Genomic DNA, 18,936 nt, shown 5'->3' with positions numbered 1-18,936 from the left:
AAGGAACCTCAATTCACATATGCATTCTAAGCTATTGCAGAGTTTACAGAGCTTGACAGCTAACTGGCCAAAATCCAATATTGTTGGATGGAAAAGATCATCCTGTATATGAGGACAAGATGATTGCCAAAATTTCATCAACCATCCTTCCTCTCTAAATCCAATAAATATGAGAAAATAGCCCTAAAATCCTCCACAAACATCACATGCTGATTGCATTCCCTTCATGTGGTCCAGAAACCCAAACACACCTCTTTTCAGTCATCTCACCCCAGGTGCCTCCAGTCTCCTGACCACTATCTCTGGATACAAACAGTGGTGCCCCCATCCAGCTCCACATGATCAATCAACCAGCTTAAAATTACTGTTGTTATGGAACTCACCACCTACTCCGTTCTGCCACCCGCCCCTTGACCCCCTTTCCATCTACTGACTTCATATTTTCCGCAGGGTAAAAAAAGAGGAGGGGATACAAAAGCTAGGGAGAGCAGAGGAGAAGGAACAGAGGTGGAGTGTTATACAAAACAAACCCTAGTTTTTTTATTTTTTATTATTCCATATGACTGGTTAATTAATTCAATCTAGACGTTCTTCGGCTTCGGTGGGCAGAAATTGCAGGCTCGTGAAGGCATGTGTAAATTTATTTATTCAGTGGTGACTTCATTACCTTACATCTGTTCAATTCTCTGACAGGGTTAACCAGTTCACCGACCACAGCTGACGGCATTTCTTCTTTACATGCATCCAGAGTACAACAGAATTCAACATTTAAACACTGATCCCCCACCCCTTCGACAGTATTCAATAAGTAACAATGTGAAACTTCCACTATTGTTGTCATGGAATGTAGGAACTCTGGACAGACAACTTTTTAAACACACACAAGGGGCATAAAAGAAAACTCTTGAGAATTTGGGATACTTCATTTTAAAACTTAAAATCATCTATAGGATGGGCACAACAGCAAAACATTCAAAAGCATTATGGGAAAAGGACATTAAACATTTAGTTCACTCAGATTTACATATTTTAAACCATAGAATACAAAATTGGACATTTTACAGGATGTCAGGATTACACATATTTTTATATATATAATTGTCAGAAAATAAGGACACCAAGCTATAAAAAATAGTTAAAGTAATTCATAAGCTATATTTTAATTCTTTTAAAGCCATATTATAGCTTTGTGTGAGAAAAAGAATGAAATGTAAATGGATATTCAACGCAGTATTATGTTTATACTATTATTAGTATAAACAACTCAAACCTGGTATAAAGGCGCAATATTTTTCCTTTTTATTTAAAGAGCATGTTAGTAATATGCCCCTATTGGCGGGTCCACAACACATGAACCCGCCATGGCGCGAACACAACTGGCTTTTAAAGGGGATGGGAGAGACTATGATTGGTATATTGCACGTTAGGCCTAAAAAACACACATTCAGACCATTTAATCCTCTACCAAAAATGGATTCGGACATGCCCTGAGTGCACTAGTCTCAGCTTCAGACGTCACACCCATGGTCATGGACCGTTGGCTGAACATCTAATGGGACACAAAAGTGGAAACACTTCAGGAGTGTCGAAGTCGTCATAGGATTGGTTGAATTAGGGGTCGTTCACATATTGCGCCTAAAAACGCGTGGAAAATGCTAGGCGCACCGCTTTCTCTTTCTTTTCCAAAGCGCTCGGGCCGTTGTGCCCCTGAGGGGTCTTCCTTTGCTAACCAAGCATGACGTGCTCTCTCCATGAAGACGCTGACATTTCAGCAAAGGATAAATGGATTTGCGCAACTAAAAATCGCTTGCAGTAGCTCTGCTACTAAATTTATTACAAAATGGCAATCCATATACAACTATGAACAGCTGTTCCTTCATCTTGGCTGAGTTTTCAATGTTGTTACGTGAAAGCATGAAGCTGATTGGTTAGTTCTTGTCACATGACCCGCGGTGCGCTTGCGGCTCTCTGAAAAGTTGAGATGTTTTTAACTTGATGCGGTGCGGACGCGCCTGGAAAAAACGGGCGCGTCGCACCCGCGTCGCTTCCATTATGAAAATGTATTTTCTACATTGGAAATAACGAACTTGCGCGTGCAAAAGACGATATGTGAACGGCCCCTTATACAGGATTTCAGGGAGACGTGTGTGTCGTGTTCTTTAACGATCTGCCTGGAAATAAAAATGCTGTTGCACCAAACCCCCTCACGAAAGAAAAAAGCTTACAATAGTGATGAAAAGCACTCAGGGTCTGGCTACCCAAGACTAAGAGTGCACCTACGCCGTGTGCTTTAGACCATGCTTTTAGATCGTCAAAATAGGACCCAAAATATTATACATTCTCAGGTGTCTCATGACCTCAATGATGTCAAGCCTATCACAATGCACCTTTGAATGAAGCCTATGTTTCTATTGAGGCCAAATACTCCACACATCAAAAAAAATGTATGACATTTCGCTACTGAAATTCTCTAAATGATTTTCCAAAAACTACTCAGTAATCTCTAACGCTTTCAGTTTTTACATTTCCACTATCCTTCAAATTCACACTTAAGATGATGGACGCAAATCACACCACATCAGTGACCACAAAACCACAACATTGTACACAAAACTGAGAGACCGGGTTATTAAAAAAATATATTTTAACGGCATAAAGTCTTGGTGTATACGTAAATCGTAATATTTGTTTAAAGCACAGCACTAAACATCATCCTCCCCTCAGCCATAATCATCACTAGCACTTCAGAGTTGCTGGTCCCAGGAGACAATTTTGTAAATGTCAGCAGACTGAAGTGGGACAGCCCAATTACAAGCACATTTACAGCTTGCTTTGGCAAAACCGCCTCAAAGGGACTTGCATGCTTCGTAAGATTATTATTATCTTTATGAGGCAAAGGCAAGCTGCAGGGAACAAGCAATAACATGGTAAATTCGGATTCAGCAGAACCAAAGACCCCCTCTGACAAGTCTGAGTTGTTGGGGAGGTGCTCTCCATCGCTGTTTGTTTTTAAAAGAACAATGGTTTGCACCAACAGTGAAAAGACGTCCTCAGCCAGGAGGCACACTGAATTGAGTCACTGGACTTGCTTGGTCTGATGCAAAAACAGCTTTTTTATTTTAGTATTGCTTTGATCTTTACTGGTTGGTTACCACCTGAAAGCATGACTAAACATGAACTGACATGGGAAATTAAAAGGTGCAGCCGTGTCATCCAGTATTTAGCATTCCCAGGGGAACAATTCAATTATCTCACAGATTACTTGAGGGAATTCATGAGTTCCCATCATTGGCAAAAGACTGTGAGCTATCCACAAAACTATATTTATATGTATTGTCAGAGTATATAATAAGAAAATAGTTGTAAATGCAATTCAACTTCAGTCAAACAAAAGAAAACCAGGGGCTTTTTTTCAAAAGGGTGACCTCCAAACTGAAAGCTTCACTCGTAAATACGGATCTGTTTTATGACAAACCAGACATCTGTAACTTTGAGTGGCACAGAAGGGCTTTAAAAGCTTGATGAAGGGTCTTGAATGGGGGCAACTGAAGGCCTTTTCACCCCAGCCGTGGGAAGAGTCAGGGAGAAGTGTTATCTGAACTCTGAAACAGAATCTCAACTCCAGCCACTAAACCTTTAGTCCATTGGTGGCTTGCTTGGGGGCCAGAGTCTTTTCAAAGCAGGAAAGAACCTTTTACCCTTCAAAGGGACAGATACATGACCTCAAAGTCAAGGATTCTGAACGAAAAAAAGTAATATAGTGGATTACACTTAAACGAGATGGGCCATCCAATATAGTGCTTTCAAAACAACTCCTGCTTTTGCAAATTCACGTTCGAAAGAATAGGAAATTTTCACGTTCTGTTAGGGCTGCACGATTCTGGATAAATTGAGAATCACGATTTTTTGATCTCATATAGAGATCACGATTCTCCTACGATTCTTTATTATTATTATTACTATTAACATTATCATTATCACAAGTATATAAATTAATTATTTTATTTTGCAAGGATTCTTTAAATTGATCAAGTGTGACAAAGACATTTATAAAAAAATATTTCTATTACACACAATTATTGTTCTTCTAAACTTTCTATCAAAGAAACCTGAAAAAAATCTACTCATCTGTTTTCAACATAATAATAATAATAATAATAATAATAATAATAATGTTTTTTTTGAATGGCAAAGCAGCATATTAGAATGATTTCTGAAGATCATGTGACACTGAAGACTGGAGTAATGATGCTGAAAATACAGCTGCACACCACAGAAATAAATTACATTTTAAAATACATTCAAGTGAAAGCAGTTATTTTAAATGGTAAAAATATTTCAAAACTTTACTGTTTTTGCTGTACTTTGGATCAGATAAATATAGTTTGGTGAGCAGAAGAGACTTTAAAAAAACATTACACATCTTATGGTTCAAAAACTTTTGACTGGTAGTGTATATATAATATATTTAAAACCCCAGTTTTTTTTAATATTAGAATGATGAAAAAGTTGTTTAGATCACTGATTCAACGACTCACTCATAAACCTACTACACTTGTTTCATTTCTGGATGAATCAGCGTTTTTGAACGATTCTCTTGAATGAAAAATTAATTCATTGACAAATAAATTAAGACACTTGTCGCCACCTATTGGTGAAACAATGCAATCGACACAAACGTTATTTAAAGCGCAGTACTTTCAAAAGGGGATTTGTTATATTTTGATCGCTGCCATATAGACATCAATGTTTATATTTAAACTATAAACTTTATCCCAGTATTTCTGTGATAATATAAATGACTGTAAGACAGATATAATACTGTGTAGTTGAAAAGACTGTTTGTGAAGATGTTTCTTAACCAAACATGGTAAGAGCTCTCTCTGTGTCAGCGGCAGTGCGCGCACGGATCTGGATGATCCGGTAAGACTTTGTCAAAGGTTTAACAGACTCGGGGAATCGTCGTCTTTTAGAAATGAGATCGAGAGGGTGTCTGAATCGAGATCGCGATCTTTTAACGATTAATCGTGCAGCTCTACGTTCTGTCTATTTGGCCTCTCTCTAACAATATATGAAAGTCTGAAATGAATAAATAGAAGCAATGAACCCATTGTTCTGTAACACTGAATAATCAAAATATCCCACTGATAAACGTTTAAAAATCATTTTGAATGTCGACTCACATCAAAAACACTTTTGAGAATGTCTAAAACACCTACCAGTTAGCCAAAAAAGAATTGAAAAAATAAAAACATTCTTATCAATGCCAGGCGCTTCCAGCTGGCATTATCAGCAGTAAATAACAGATATTTTTTCTGCTACACTAGAGGTAAGCTTGTCATCAATCTCCAGTCATGTGGCGGGAACACTACTGTTAGTCTTGACTTTTGAGTGAATCTTGCTGATGGAATAGGCCTGGACTGCTGAGTAATGTGTTCTTTTATTACAATAGAACAATTCCTGTTTTTATCAGATGCATGTCACGTATTATGCACATGACACATTGCTTGCACCTCTCAGAGAGTTTTTGAAATTCTGCACTCAATTTCATGGTAGCATTCCACATTAGTAAGTCATTTAAGATATAAGCATCTGCTGAAATTGAAAAGTGCAATGCAAATAACAATTGTAAAGATCCAATTTCCTATGTGTACCAATCACTGAGAGGCTGAACAGGGGAAAGCAATGTACAAGTAGCCATGAAACAAAAGGAACAAAACAAACTGCAATAAAAATTAGAAACGGGGGTAGGGGGTTTTATTAAGCAACGATACTAAAAATAAATGTATACTGATTTACAGTAAATTTCAAATTAATGTTGTTCTTTTGAACTTTCTATTTATCAAACTATCCTGTTGTGAATGTAGGCCTATCACAGTTTCCACAAAAATACCAAGCAGTGCTGTTTTCAACAATGAATAGTAAGGAATTATAAATGTTTCTTGCCAAAAAAGCATATTAAAATGACTTCTGAAGGACACTGATGACTGGAGATGGAACTACTCCTACTATTGATCATTTGTGTACATCATTTTCAACTAGAAATGAGTTTCTCGGCCATTTGTTAGAATGAAACGCCTGTGTTGTTTGAATGACGTAGCTGATGTTTAATTGACAGAACTGACAGTGTGCACCAACGTCACAATGCCAAGAGAGTATTAAATCCTCATTAGACCTGACTTCTCAGGAAGAAGGAATTAACGCAATAGCATCTGTAGCTCCAGCCTGTTCAATTTAAGTTGTTGTTAATACTGTCACAATTGCCTGTGTAATCTGTTTCCCTGAAAACCAATGGAAGTCTCAATCCCTGCATGTTACTTACTGGCATGAAATGAAAATAAAAAGCATCCTTTTCTATATTTGGATGCCAATGCACACAACTGCATAAAACTTTCAAAGTTAAAAAGGCACCAGAAAGGTGTTTTAAGCATGTTTTGCGTAAACTCTTTCAAAATCTGTTAAGAAAGTACTTTGTTTTTCTAACTTCTGCTGTTTAAACGCTTTAAATTAGTCAAATACTATGAATTACTAACACTATTTCTAATTCTTGATTTACAGAGTGCTTTTTGTTTGTTTTCAGGAAACACTTCTACATGCCTGAGACTATTTCAGGTTTGTGATACTAATACTCTATCAATTCACAACCCATATTCCTACACCATATTCGACTGAATATAACTGCATGCACATGATCTGCTAAAACACATTTGCTTTCCAAAAAAACCATTGATCCAAAAGCCCAAACTCACCGTTGAGGCCATTCGGTATGCTTCTGATAAAATGGTTGGTTGATAGATCATCCATAGACCTCCTGATAGACATGATCTTTCCCTCTGAAGGTTTGTGAATATGGCTGTGGTGGTGATCAGGGCTTCCAGCACTACCCGTGCTAGAGGTACTGCTCCCATCTCCAACATCCCTCACAGTAGCAGAACCTCCGTTCAGATTGGTCAGACTGGATTGGCTGTCTATGGAGCTCCTGGATCCGGCTCCATTCCTCTCATCATCCAACATGAGGATGATTTCCTTCAGCTCCACATTCTCTCTCATCATACTCTCTTGGTTGGCTTCTAGGTCTTTCAGTTTTTGTTGGAATATACCAACCTCCTTCCACATAACACTGGCAGTGTGCCTGCCAAATCTCTGCCATTCCCTGGACAGCTTCTTTCCTTTCTGCCGATCATCATCCAAGAAACAGCACAGTTCTCTAAGCTCCTGGTTGTCTTCTTGCAGTTTCTGGTTGACCTCCTTCAAACTCCGTATTTCGTGGAGATGCACTTGTAATCTCCGGTTGACGTCCTTCATCATGTTCCCGTGTTCCACCATCAAGTGGATCTTTTCACCATCCACTTTCCGGAGTCTCCTAAGCAGCTCCTCTTTGCTACATTTAAGCAGTTCTTCATCCGATAACTTACTTAAATCATCCCTTGGGACGTCTACAATATTTTTTGCCATATTCCAGTCGTTAAAAGTGGTCTGACAAGAGAGATCTGGTCACGATTTTCTAATAATTCCTTCGCGAAAACGTAGCAAGCAATATTAAACTCATCATTAAAATGCACCCAGTTTTTCGAGGGATACAAGCAGAACTCAGCAACGAAAAAACTGTAACTGACCCAGATAAGAAAACAATACGCCGCGTTTGATATAAATTCCTCTTCTGTCGTTATTTCATGTTTATTACAGCTGGAATCTCCTCTTTCTGACACTGTGCCCAGTGATGTGACTCTCCCGCCGCGCATCCAACCGCTGAGGAAGATGAATGGTGAGAAAATGAGCCTGCACTCGCGCTTCAGTTACGAGACGCTTTCGCCGCATTGCCTGCTAAAGTTACTAGCCCCTCCTATAGGGGGCGCTTGACGAGTCAAAAGCCCACTTCACCTTTCAGCTGCATTCAAATATCACGTTTTTGTCCTGCTAGACATGTATACGAAAATCTTTATATATAAAATACTTAAAAAGCTGTACTGAGGGAAATATATTGTAAATAAAAAGGAAACACAACATTGGGATAAAATGCACTAAAATAGTATTTGACACAGATTGAGAAACTAGCTGGGTGTTTCTGAAAACAAACATACATAGAAAGAAAGAAATATTTAAATAAAAAAAATGTGCTATCCAGTAATCTCTAATTACAGTGATTGATCCAATCCCGACCCAATTTCAGGCACAACCTCAACAATAAATTACACCAAAATAATGACACAAAGTCAATGGCAATTAATTTATGTACTTAGATGTATATTTATGTAAATGAACATTAATATATAAGATTCACAATTTCATTTCATTAGGGCCACTTTACCTCGCAGAGACCACAATCTGTCCATAGGGGCCCATGGACCCTTGATGCATAAAATGCAAGCTACACTCTAAAAACCCAAAAGTTTGACCCAAAGTTGGTTTTTTTCACTGTAAAAAATGAGTGTAATTTTAACTGTAAAATATTTTAAAGAAGTTCTGTGCTAAGGAAGAAAAAATGACTGTCAAACGTGCACAAACTGACAGTCACCACCATAAGCTATTACTAAAAATTGTAGAAACATTATTTTCTGTAAAGTTGCTTTGTAACGATTCGTATTGTAAAAAGCGCTATACAAATAAACTTGAACTGAATTTAATTGAATTTAACTGAACTGTTAATAGGTTAAAAGTAAGAATTTTTAAAGGCAGATCCCACTTAATCTGCGTAGGTGCTGAATTTGGAGTCTTCTAGGGTTGTGGTGTGAACACATCTCCATCTAGTGGCTAAAATTACTCGTCTCACATCTGTCATTGTTTTACATGGTAACATTACGGTCATTAATTAATCACCTGAAATAGCTGAAGAACTGATGAGAGAACCATAAAAAAATAAAATGAAAAAAAAATCCTTATTGGCTGGAACTGAACCAGACACTGCAAAGAGCTTGCAGAAAGCATCCAATAAAAAGAAAAAAAGAAAGAAAAGAAACTGCAGACACCAACATAATATCAAAAATATCCATGGGAATTCTAGCTTAACCTGATTCTATTATTTCATCAGGAAAATAAACTAGAAACAGACAAATTGCACAAAAACAGCCATTAACCAGTATGCAGCTACTTGACAGCTACTTTACTTTCTTAAATGTTTCCAATAGCCTACAGGGGTTGAAAAGTCAACCAGAGACCCCAAACTCCTTAAACATTACAAGAACTGATTAAAAAACAAGATTGTAGCATCATGTCTGCATGCTCATTCAGATATATAAAAAATATTAAATACAATTAACATTCATATCTGATTTTCACAATACTATGCACAACCGGTTGTCTTATTTGCTCTACATATTTACATACCTGGGGTCACACTGAGTCAACAACAAAAATGTTACTATCCCGGATAATAATCACCTTTCTGAAAGGGTTTTAATTAGGTCAGACGGGGAAAAAATTTAAAACTGCAGGTAGACAATTTAATTTAATAGTAATTATTTTGGAGTTACTATTTTATTTTTTGCACATTCAACAGACCAAACAGTAAGGAAGTAAAGCTTATTTCAACAGAAAATGAGTGCAAACTGAGGGTATCCAAGTGTTTGAAATATTACTGGGAAACTGATTACATAACAGAAAGATAAGATGGAACAGAGATTACTGTTTTGTTTCCGCGCATTCAAAGCTAGTGCTCTAAGCCTCATTTTCTGTTGAGGGGACTTTACTTTCTTTTTGGTTTCTGTAATAACAACTGTTACTTTAATCCACTATTTTCTCTTCAGATTATATCAGTGTGTTAATCTGACCTCACCTGAAATGAAAACTCGATATACAGATAATATGATTATTTTCTGCATAGGTGCACTTTTCTGAAAGTTGATTTGTTCATTTCACTCTAGCAAATGCTAAGATTTGGGCTAAAGTTGGGCTTTAAAGGGTTAAACTACACATTGAAGCTGTGGAAATTAGCCAATTTTGTGGTTTCTATGGTAAACTCCAACATAACACACGTGGTAAACTCCAACTTACATTTACTGGTAGACATGAGCTACATTCGGAGAATTGCGGTTTGGACCTGTGTGTGTGTGTGTCACATCTTCTCAGGATGTCAGACACGCCTTGTAACTCAAACATGGAGGAGATGGTTTACTATGATAGAGGTCAAACCGATCTGTGATTCGTGTTTATCCGCTATGGTAAATGAGACGTGAATTTGTTTGGAAATGGTTGATAATTAAAGTCAGATCATAGCACGACTACATAAGTCAGTAAGGACACACGCAGAGTAGGCTATCCTCGATCGATGTTGCATAACTTCTACTTCCATGTATCTGAAGTTGAACGCCAGGATTTGAGCGCTATGTGGTTCTTTCGCGATATTTTTGGCCATATATGGCAAACACCGTTTATTTTGTTGGCGTTCTGGACGGCACCTGCGTTCTTGCATCCGCAGTGTTTGGATTTTAAACCTCCCTTTCAGCCCCAACAAGAACTTCAGTTCTGTCAAATGTATAAAAACTTCGGCTGCTGTGACTATGCCAGAGACCAAGAGCTGATGGCAAAATACTATAGGATAATGGATAACTTCGATTATTATGGATTCTCGAAATGTGCAGCATATGTTCAAAATCTGCTCTGTCAGGTAAGTTCCTGCAATCTAAAACTTCTTCGAAACAAATTAGAATTTATCTTCTGCTTGTTGCTTGTAAATGTATTCGAACCATTATATGCTCATTGCTCGCCTCTCAAGTCTCAACTCGTAGCCTACTGCAATTTACTGCAGCCATAAATTGTCAACGTTGGTTCTTCCCAGCAGTTGCCATTGAGTTGAAATACTGTTGTTTGGTGAAAGGCCAAATGAGGTCACTAATAGTCACGAGGAATCTCTTTTGGCCAATATGAACAAAACCGAACCAGCAAATAATTATAAGCAAATGCATGCATAGGCATGTAAATGAATAAAAAAATAGCATAATTGAAAAAGCAAAATACATATTTTCATTATTTCCTTTATGAAAAGAATGTTTAAAAACAACATTTATTTGAATGCTGTTTTATAATGTCTTTACTGTCTTTGACTAATTAAATGCATCCTTGACCAATAAAAGTATTCCTTTCTTATTAAAAACATGTAGTATATATACAAATGTATCTCTATAAATTAGATTGTCGTGGAAAAGTTAATTTATTTCAGTAATTCAACTCAAATTGTAAAACTCATGTACTAAATACATTCATGGACTTCAAGCAACTTGGGCTATGAGCTTTTCCACCCTTCCTCCAGACTCTAGGACCTTGGTTTCCAAATGAAATACAAAACTTGTTCTCATCTGAAAAGAGGACTCTGGACCACTGGGCAAAAGGGTCCAGTTCTTCTTCTCCTTAGCCCAGGTAAGATGCCTCTGATGTTGTCTGTGGTTCAGGAGTGGCTTAACAAGAGGAATACAACAACTGACAACTGCCAGTTGTGTGGTGTCTCTTGATGCCTTGACCCCAGTCTCAAGCCAATCCTTGTGAAGTTAAGTCAAATTCTTGAATCAATTTAGCTTGATTATCCTCATAAGGCAGTTGTTCCCTCGGTTGGTTGTGCATCTTTTTCTTCCACACTTTTTCCTTCTACTCAACTTTCTGTTAACATGCTTGGATACAGCATTCTGTGAACAGCCAGCTTCTTTGGCAATGAATGTTTGTGGCTTACCCTCCTTGTGAAGGGTGTCAATGATTGTCTTCTGGACAACTCAGATCAGCAGTCTTCCCCATGATTGTGTAGCCTAGTGAACCAAACTGAGAGACCATTTTGCAGGTGTTTTGAGTTGATTAGCTGATTGGCATGTCACGATATTCTAATTTGTTGAGGGTTTTTGTTAAATGTGAGCCAAAATCATCGCAATCAAAAGAACCTAGGATTTATTTAATACAAGAGTTCCACAATTTGAGTTAAATTACTGAAATGAACTTTTCCATGCATGCGTGACGAACATAAATAATGCGCTGGGTAAATAAGTCCAGACTGCTCATTTGCATACAGACATGGTGTAATGCCCAATTATAGATCAACTAACTGTAATACTGTATACTGATGTTAAACTATATATAATATAAATTTTATTAATATAAATATATATGTGTACATGTACATGTAAATACCTGTAAATATTTTGTTGTATGTGTATATGTGTGTTTGTTACGAAGGAGAGTCAGAGGCATTCGGATCCAATTGCAGCATTTATTCAACAGATGGTCAGACAAGCAGAAATCGCATCAGGTGTGTCAGGGATATCCAGAATCATGAACAGTAACGAGCAGAGATCGGGGCAGGCAGCAGAGAATCAGAGTTGAAATACACAATCCAAAGGTCAGACTCGGAAATGTAAGACGGGGCTAAACAAGACTTCGCAAAGTGTATAGCTGTGTCCAAATTCAGGGTCTGCATCCTCCTTAGGATCCTTCCTACCCGGTTGAAAGAGGATGGGTCCTCCGACGACCGCAAAAACCGGAAGTCGGTGTTTGTGAATTTGGACAGCCTACCCTACTTTCAGTTCCCTCCCTTACCCGTTGCTCATATCCTGTCGCCTAGCAACCGTGACAGCGCTAAGCAAGACGTGGGTGAAGAGCTCATCGTTCTCTCCCCGGAGCTTTATAAACACTTCTGTCTGCTCTTTCGTCCTTAGAAGCGTTAAAAACAGCTTCAATCACTAACAAATAAGCTGTGTGTAAGGGGATATTCACACAGTCAGTAAGGAAGAAGCTAGTTTACGAAAGTAAACTTTTTTTTTTTACATATACACGTACAAATGTAAAAAAAAAAAAATGCTTAACGCTAAAACAAAATGCCTAACTAGAAAACCACTGAAAAAATATATTTTTGAAAAGCCAGTTGTGGCGGTGGGGCACAGGTGTAGCTCATCTCCAATCACTACACCTGGCCTCACTCCTCGTTCCCACGCCTCTCGGCCCCGCCCCACTCGCCACACCAGTTTTTAAAAAAACACAGAAAATAATACTCCTCCCCCACTCTGCTACCGCTCGCTTCGTCCTGCCGAAAAGAATTATGGGATAGGTAGGACGCGAAAGGATCCACCACACCCATCCTTCCAATTCGGGGAAAAGGAGGACGCATTTGTGGGCCACATTTGAAGGATCCTACGAACGCTAAAGTCGTGGCGCTGTGACGTAACATCCTTCAAATGAGTCCTCCGAAGGATGTAGACCCTGAATTTGGACACAGCCATAATAAGTGCTGCTTATATGTGTGTGTAAATGAGGTGCAGGTGTGGCAAGGAGATTAGCTGATGAATGTGGTGCATGTGTGGCAAGGTGATAGTGATGCAGTGACTCATGGGAGATGTAGTTCGGGTGTGGTGCAACAGGATGAGAGGTGCTAGTGTCTAAATGATGATATGGTGACATCTGGTGGTTGATGGGTGGAATGGTCCTGAGTGGAGTGCCCTCTACTGAAGTTCATGGGCACTCCAGCTAATGATCGTGACATACATGCACAGTACATACACAAATATTATGTAAACAAAAATGTATATTTTGGATGTGATTTATTGTGATTTATCGTTTGGCAGCGCTAGATTTTAGGTTTGAAAATGGTGAAAATTCATATAAAAACAAATAAGTTAAAGTAAAAATTTTAAAGTGTATCATAAAATATATATATTTTTTATTTAATATTTATTTTTTTATTTTAAAATATATAAATAATGATCACACTCTATTTATTATTTTAGTATTGAATTTAAAAATAAATTATTAAAAAAATTATCACTATTATTGATTTTCATTTTTATAGTTATATTTAATGAGTGCACTGCACTATGTGCAGTGTGAGAACTAATCCAGATTCTCTGAAACAGACAGAAAAATGTATGTGCACCCACACACATGCATACAGTACACATAACACCATAGCAATTGCTAGCAAACAGGGGTCACAAGGGACTTCTGAAGTGGTTATAGTGGTTGTGGTTTCTCAGACTGTTGAATGTGGGAAAGCAGACATGACTTGTCAAATCTATTGCTTAAGGCCTTCGCAATTCAGCTACATCCCCCTCTTTCTCTGTTTCTCTTCTTCAGGAATGCTCTCCATACGCTGCTCACCTTTTTGACGCTGAAGACCCCAGCACGCCGTTACGGACCATACCTGGACTCTGCCCGGACTACTGCTCTCAATTCCATTCCAAGTGCAGATCCTTTCTTACCTTGTTGTCTGATGATCCACATCTTCCAGAATTTGAGCATGACCAGCGCAGACTTTGTCAGTACCTCGAGCTGGATGACCCAGACTACTGCTATCCTCATCTGCTGAACAATGAACAGTTGACTAAAAATCTGGGCCGCACCACTGCAGACTCCGACGGCTGCTTGCAGTTGTGTTTGGAGGAGGTTGCCAATGGACTAAGAAATCCTCTTGCCATGGTTCATGCCAATGATGGCACCCACAGGTTTTTCATTGCTGAACAAGTTGGACAGGTCTGGGTTTATCTTCCAGATCGATCAAAGCTTGAAAAGCCATTTCTAAACATAACAAAGGCTGTGTTGACATCTCCATGGGAAGGTGATGAAAGAGGCTTTTTGGGACTCACCTTTCACCCTGACTTTAAAAACAATGGGAAGCTGTATGTTTACTACTCTGTTGAGGTGGGCGTTGATGAGAGAATCCGTATCAGTGAGTTCCGTATCTCTTCTGCAGATATGAACGAGGTTGACCATGGTTCAGAAAGGTGAGGTTGACATAGGTTCTTTGACCCTATGCTTTCATATTGAGTTCAGAGCGTCAAAATGTCCCTGTGTCTTCATATCCCCCTCAGAATAATTTTGGAGATCGATGAACCTGCTTCTAATCACAATGGTGGACAGCTTCTCTTCGCTGATGATGGATACTTATATATCTTTACTGGGGATGGTGGAATGGCAGGAGATCCATTTGGGAAATTCGGAAATGCACAGAACAAGTAAGTTAAGGTGATTAGTCTGGAACTCAACTCTGATATTGTACAAGATGCTAAATTCAGTTTGGTACAAGACTGATAGATTGTCTATAGTAATTATTAATGTGAATGTTACTGCTAGATCTGCCCTTTTGGGAAAGGTTCTACGCATTGATGTAGATGACAATGAAAGGGGGCCACTGTATAGAATACCACCGGACAATCCGTTTGTGGATGAACCCAATGCTCGCCCGGAGGTGTTTGCCTATGGAGTGAGGAACATGTGGAGGTGCTCAGTAGACAGAGGAGATCCCATAACCAAGGAAGGAAAAGGACGAATCTTTTGTGGGGACGTGGGCCAGAATAAGTATGAAGAAGTAGACATTGTGGAGAAGGGACGGAATTATGGCTGGAGAGCAAAAGAGGGCTTCTCTTGTTACGACAAAAAACTCTGTGCCAACAGCTCCTTAGGTGAGAATACAGTTACTCCCAAATGTAATTGTAATCAGATGGACGGATATGTAAGTGTCTTTTTCATCCTGTGATGTCTTTTATACTGTATGTGCTTTTGTACTTCTAGATGATGTTCTTCCAATTTACGCATATCCACACAAAATGGGTAAATCTGTCACAGGTGGATATGTTTACAGAGGCTGTGAAAATCCAAATTTAAATGGCATGTACATATTTGGAGACTTCATAAGCGGGTACGTAAGGGCATATGATATGCACACACACTACCATTTAAAAGTCTTACATACATATATATATATATATGTGTGTGTGTGTGTGTGTGTGTGTGTGAGTATATGTTAATGCTTTTATTCAGCAAGAAAATTTGATTGAAATTGATTGAAAGTGATAGTGAAGTCATTTATAATTTTCTAAAGATTTATATTTCAAATATAAACTGTTCATTTGAACTCTTTCTATACATCAGACATAACAAATATATACATTTTTTAAAATCACAGTTTTAGCAGGGCAGCTGTTTTTAACATTGATATTAATAAGAAATGTTTCTTGAGCTCCAAATCAGATTATTAAAATGATTTGTGAAAAGATCATATGACGATGAAGACTAATAATGATTGTTGAACATTAAGCTAAGTTATTCCATCACAGGAATAATTGTATATTTTAAAAAAATTATTAGTTATTTTGTATTTTTTATAATATTTATATTTATTTATAATATTTTTTGATCAAATAAGTGCAGCCTTGGTGAGCATAACAGTTCATTAACTAATACTTTTTCAAAATTCAAACAAACATTTTAAATGTGAACTGTATGAATTTCCACAGACGCCTGATGAGTTTAAAGGAAAACAGAAACTCACGCAGTTGGGAATACAGTGAGATTTGCATGGGGGTGGGTCTCACTTGTTCATTTCCAAGGCTCATCAACAATTACTATCCATCCATCATTTCGTTTGCAGAGGATGAAGCAGGTGTGTACCCAGAAAGGCTAAATGTTCCTTTTTCACACTTTATATATTGCATAAAAGAGTTATTATCAACTCATAGTGTACAAAATTATATTTAGCGCTTTATAATAATTTGATAAATAGGATAAATATGTAACCTAACTTGTTTTGTTTTTTTGTGACCAGGTGAACTCTATTTCATGTCTACTGAAATACCTAGTGCGGAATCTCCTACAGGTGTTGTGTACAAGATTGTTGATCCCTCAAGGTATTCATTTTTAATCATTCATGATGCATTCTCATGGTGTGCAAAGATCAGCTTGTGTTGCCTCTTTACAGACTTTACTCTCAAAAGATGAAAAGGGGGTGTTGGCAGCAAATACGTGCTGGTGCTGTTATCTATCTCTCTCTCTCACTGACAATGTTTTGACTTTTTCCAATCTTTTCTTAAAGAAAAAAAACACAGCTGGAATAAGGGTTTCAGTGAAACCCTTACAATGGAAATGAAAGGGACCAATGTTAAAATACTCACTGTTTTAATATAGTAAACAATATGAATAATAACATGTAAAATGTACTTACTGTACTAACCTTTTCTGTGTAAAGCAACTTCCATTTTTACAACTACATTGTGACAACGTAAAACCTAAAACCATAAAACAGTTGTAAAAATTGAGAACTATTTTACATCTTAAAAAATGATTTATGGATTAAAAATAAGCTTCACATTTTTTTTATTTTATAAATGCTTTAAAAACTGGCACCCGTTTAATTCATTTGTAAGAGTCTCACCATAACCTGGATTTTTACTTCTGTTAAAGAAAACAAGAGACAAGCTGAAATAAATCTGTGGTAATCAACATTATTAGGCCACAAATGATGTCAACTGAACCCAAAATATTCATTTTAAAAACTATTAAAACGCTCTCCCTGCTTTATTACAGACGTGCATCCCCAGGAAAATGTCATTATGAGCCACTTGCAGTCCGTGTAAGGAGCAATCTCATACAATTCAAGCCAAAGGAAAGTAAGTTGGCTCATTCCTGCAGCTCTCTATAACAACCTGATTGAGTCATTGATTTTTTTGTAAATCCTTCTTTTCACAGCACTAATAGGAGTCCATCCCAGACTCTCAAATCCAGAGGTACGTTCTGATAACCCCCAAATAACCCCCACACCATTCACCCCAACTACACCCAAGCCCCTCAGGACATCCAGGCGGAGGAAAGGTAGACGCAGGAAGAGCAAGCACAAGAACGGAGCAGTGAGGTTGGTTGGGGATGCAGAGGGTCGGAGGGATCGGGGAAGGGTGGAAGTATATGTCAATGGGGAATGGGGGACCATTTGTGATGATCTCTGGAATACCAAGAATGCCATAGTGGTTTGCCGGCAGCTCGGGTTCCACCATGCACTTAAGGCTGCCAAGCAGGCTGAATTTGGAGAGGGAACGAGCCTGAAGATTATTCTGGATGATGTGCAGTGTAAGGGGACAGAGGAAACTCTCTTGGACTGTCAGCATGCTGGGATTGGTACACACAACTGCGCTCACTACGAAGATGCTGGAGTGATATGTGGAAATTCAGTTTAAGGCCTGGAATAATCTGAAAAGTTCTCAAACAACCTTTTTGTTATTAGTTGTAGCACATAGGTCTACCTTATCTTTACAATACAGAAGACATATGGCCTATAAAAAAAAAGTGATATTTGAGTTACATTTTTATCGTAAATAGGCATTCATGTTCATGGTTTGGTGCTCAAATTCATAGACCTATGTGGATGTTTTAATTTGCCTGAATCAATGAAGTTATGTTATCCAATATAAAACTTTTGTAACAGTTAATTTACCACCATTCGTTCACAAATAAATTCAGAATGAAAACGTTTTTGTGATTATCTAAAACCAACACAAAATGTTATAAGGAAAACAGCATGTGGCACTTAAAACTTCAAGGAAAAAAAAAATACTGCAAGTCAGTGACTTCCATAAACTGTTTTGTTATCCACATTGTTCCAAATATCATATTTTGTATTCAAACTGAAGAAAGAAACTCCTACTGTTTTGGAACAACTTGAGTAGACTGAATGATGAAAATGTTCATTTGTGCGTAAATCCCCTTTAATATGTCTTGGATAGGTTGCTTTGTATATTTTGAAGTACTTTGGAGTACAATATAAATAACATTGTATATGAACATGGTATTGGGGTTAAGGTATTGTGCATAAATGATCTGTCAAAGTACCATTGTATGACAATCTTGTACAATCACTTTAAAACTAGCTATTTCCGTGTTGTGACTAGGGCTAACACAACAACTGGCCATTACTTGTTTTGTTATTTTTCTTTTTTATATTTTCTCTAAACAATAACCTTTTCTTTGAAGTTGTTAGTCAGATATTTTTAGTAGCAAATTCGTTTTGTTGAGTCGCTGAGTAAGTTAGCCTAAAGTGAGCGGGTTCGTTTGCTTTGGTAAACATTTGTGGCCAAATACGCCAATAAATTAGATATATAGAAATGAAAATTAAATATCTTTGAACAATATTACATTGTGTCTTGCTAGTATTTCGTGGTATTTTTGTAGTTTATATATCGTTAGCTAGAGAACAATAATGCT

General features: G+C 37.7%; 2 protein-coding genes across 2 annotated transcripts in view; one reads left to right on the top strand and one right to left on the bottom strand.

Moving 5' to 3' along the window:
• The window catches only part of LOC113094534 (coiled-coil domain-containing protein 85C-A), a 29,810-nt gene extending 22,001 nt beyond the window's left edge, over positions 1–7,809 (bottom strand). Inside the window, exon 1 of the mRNA XM_026260113.1 lies at positions 6,750–7,809. Coding sequence (XP_026115898.1) covers positions 6,750–7,455 — 706 coding nt within the window. The 5' untranslated portion in view covers positions 7,456–7,809. The remainder of the gene's footprint in view (positions 1–6,749) is intronic.
• Positions 7,810–10,026: 2,217 nt separating this feature from the next.
• LOC113094537 (HHIP-like protein 1) lies at positions 10,027–18,852 on the top strand. Its single transcript, XM_026260114.1, has 9 exons — positions 10,027–10,603; positions 14,044–14,690; positions 14,778–14,921; positions 15,040–15,368; positions 15,478–15,604; positions 16,203–16,348; positions 16,511–16,592; positions 17,269–17,351; positions 17,431–18,852. The coding sequence occupies exons 1-9, from the start codon at positions 10,265–10,267 to the stop codon at positions 17,910–17,912; spliced, it is 2,379 nt and encodes a 792-aa protein (XP_026115899.1). The 5' UTR covers positions 10,027–10,264; the 3' UTR covers positions 17,913–18,852.
• Positions 18,853–18,936: the final 84 nt, after the last annotated feature.

This window comes from Carassius auratus, unplaced genomic scaffold, assembly GCF_003368295.1.
Source record: "Carassius auratus strain Wakin unplaced genomic scaffold, ASM336829v1 scaf_tig00215406, whole genome shotgun sequence".
NCBI classification, from domain to species: domain Eukaryota; kingdom Metazoa; phylum Chordata; class Actinopteri; order Cypriniformes; family Cyprinidae; genus Carassius; species Carassius auratus.
Note: the sequence above shows the minus strand (reverse complement) of the source record. Positions and strands in the feature narration are given on the sequence as shown.

Coding starts and splice junctions, on each gene's coding strand:
- LOC113094537 (XM_026260114.1), top strand. CDS start 10,265: ATGTTGCATAACTTCTACTTCCATGTATCTGAAGTTGAACGCCAGGAT. Junction 14,922..15,039: donor TTCGGAAATGCACAGAACAA/GTAAGTTAAGGT, acceptor TGTTACTGCTAG/ATCTGCCCTTTTGGGAAAGG. Junction 15,605..16,202: donor TTTGGAGACTTCATAAGCGG/GTACGTAAGGGC, acceptor GAATTTCCACAG/ACGCCTGATGAGTTTAAAGG.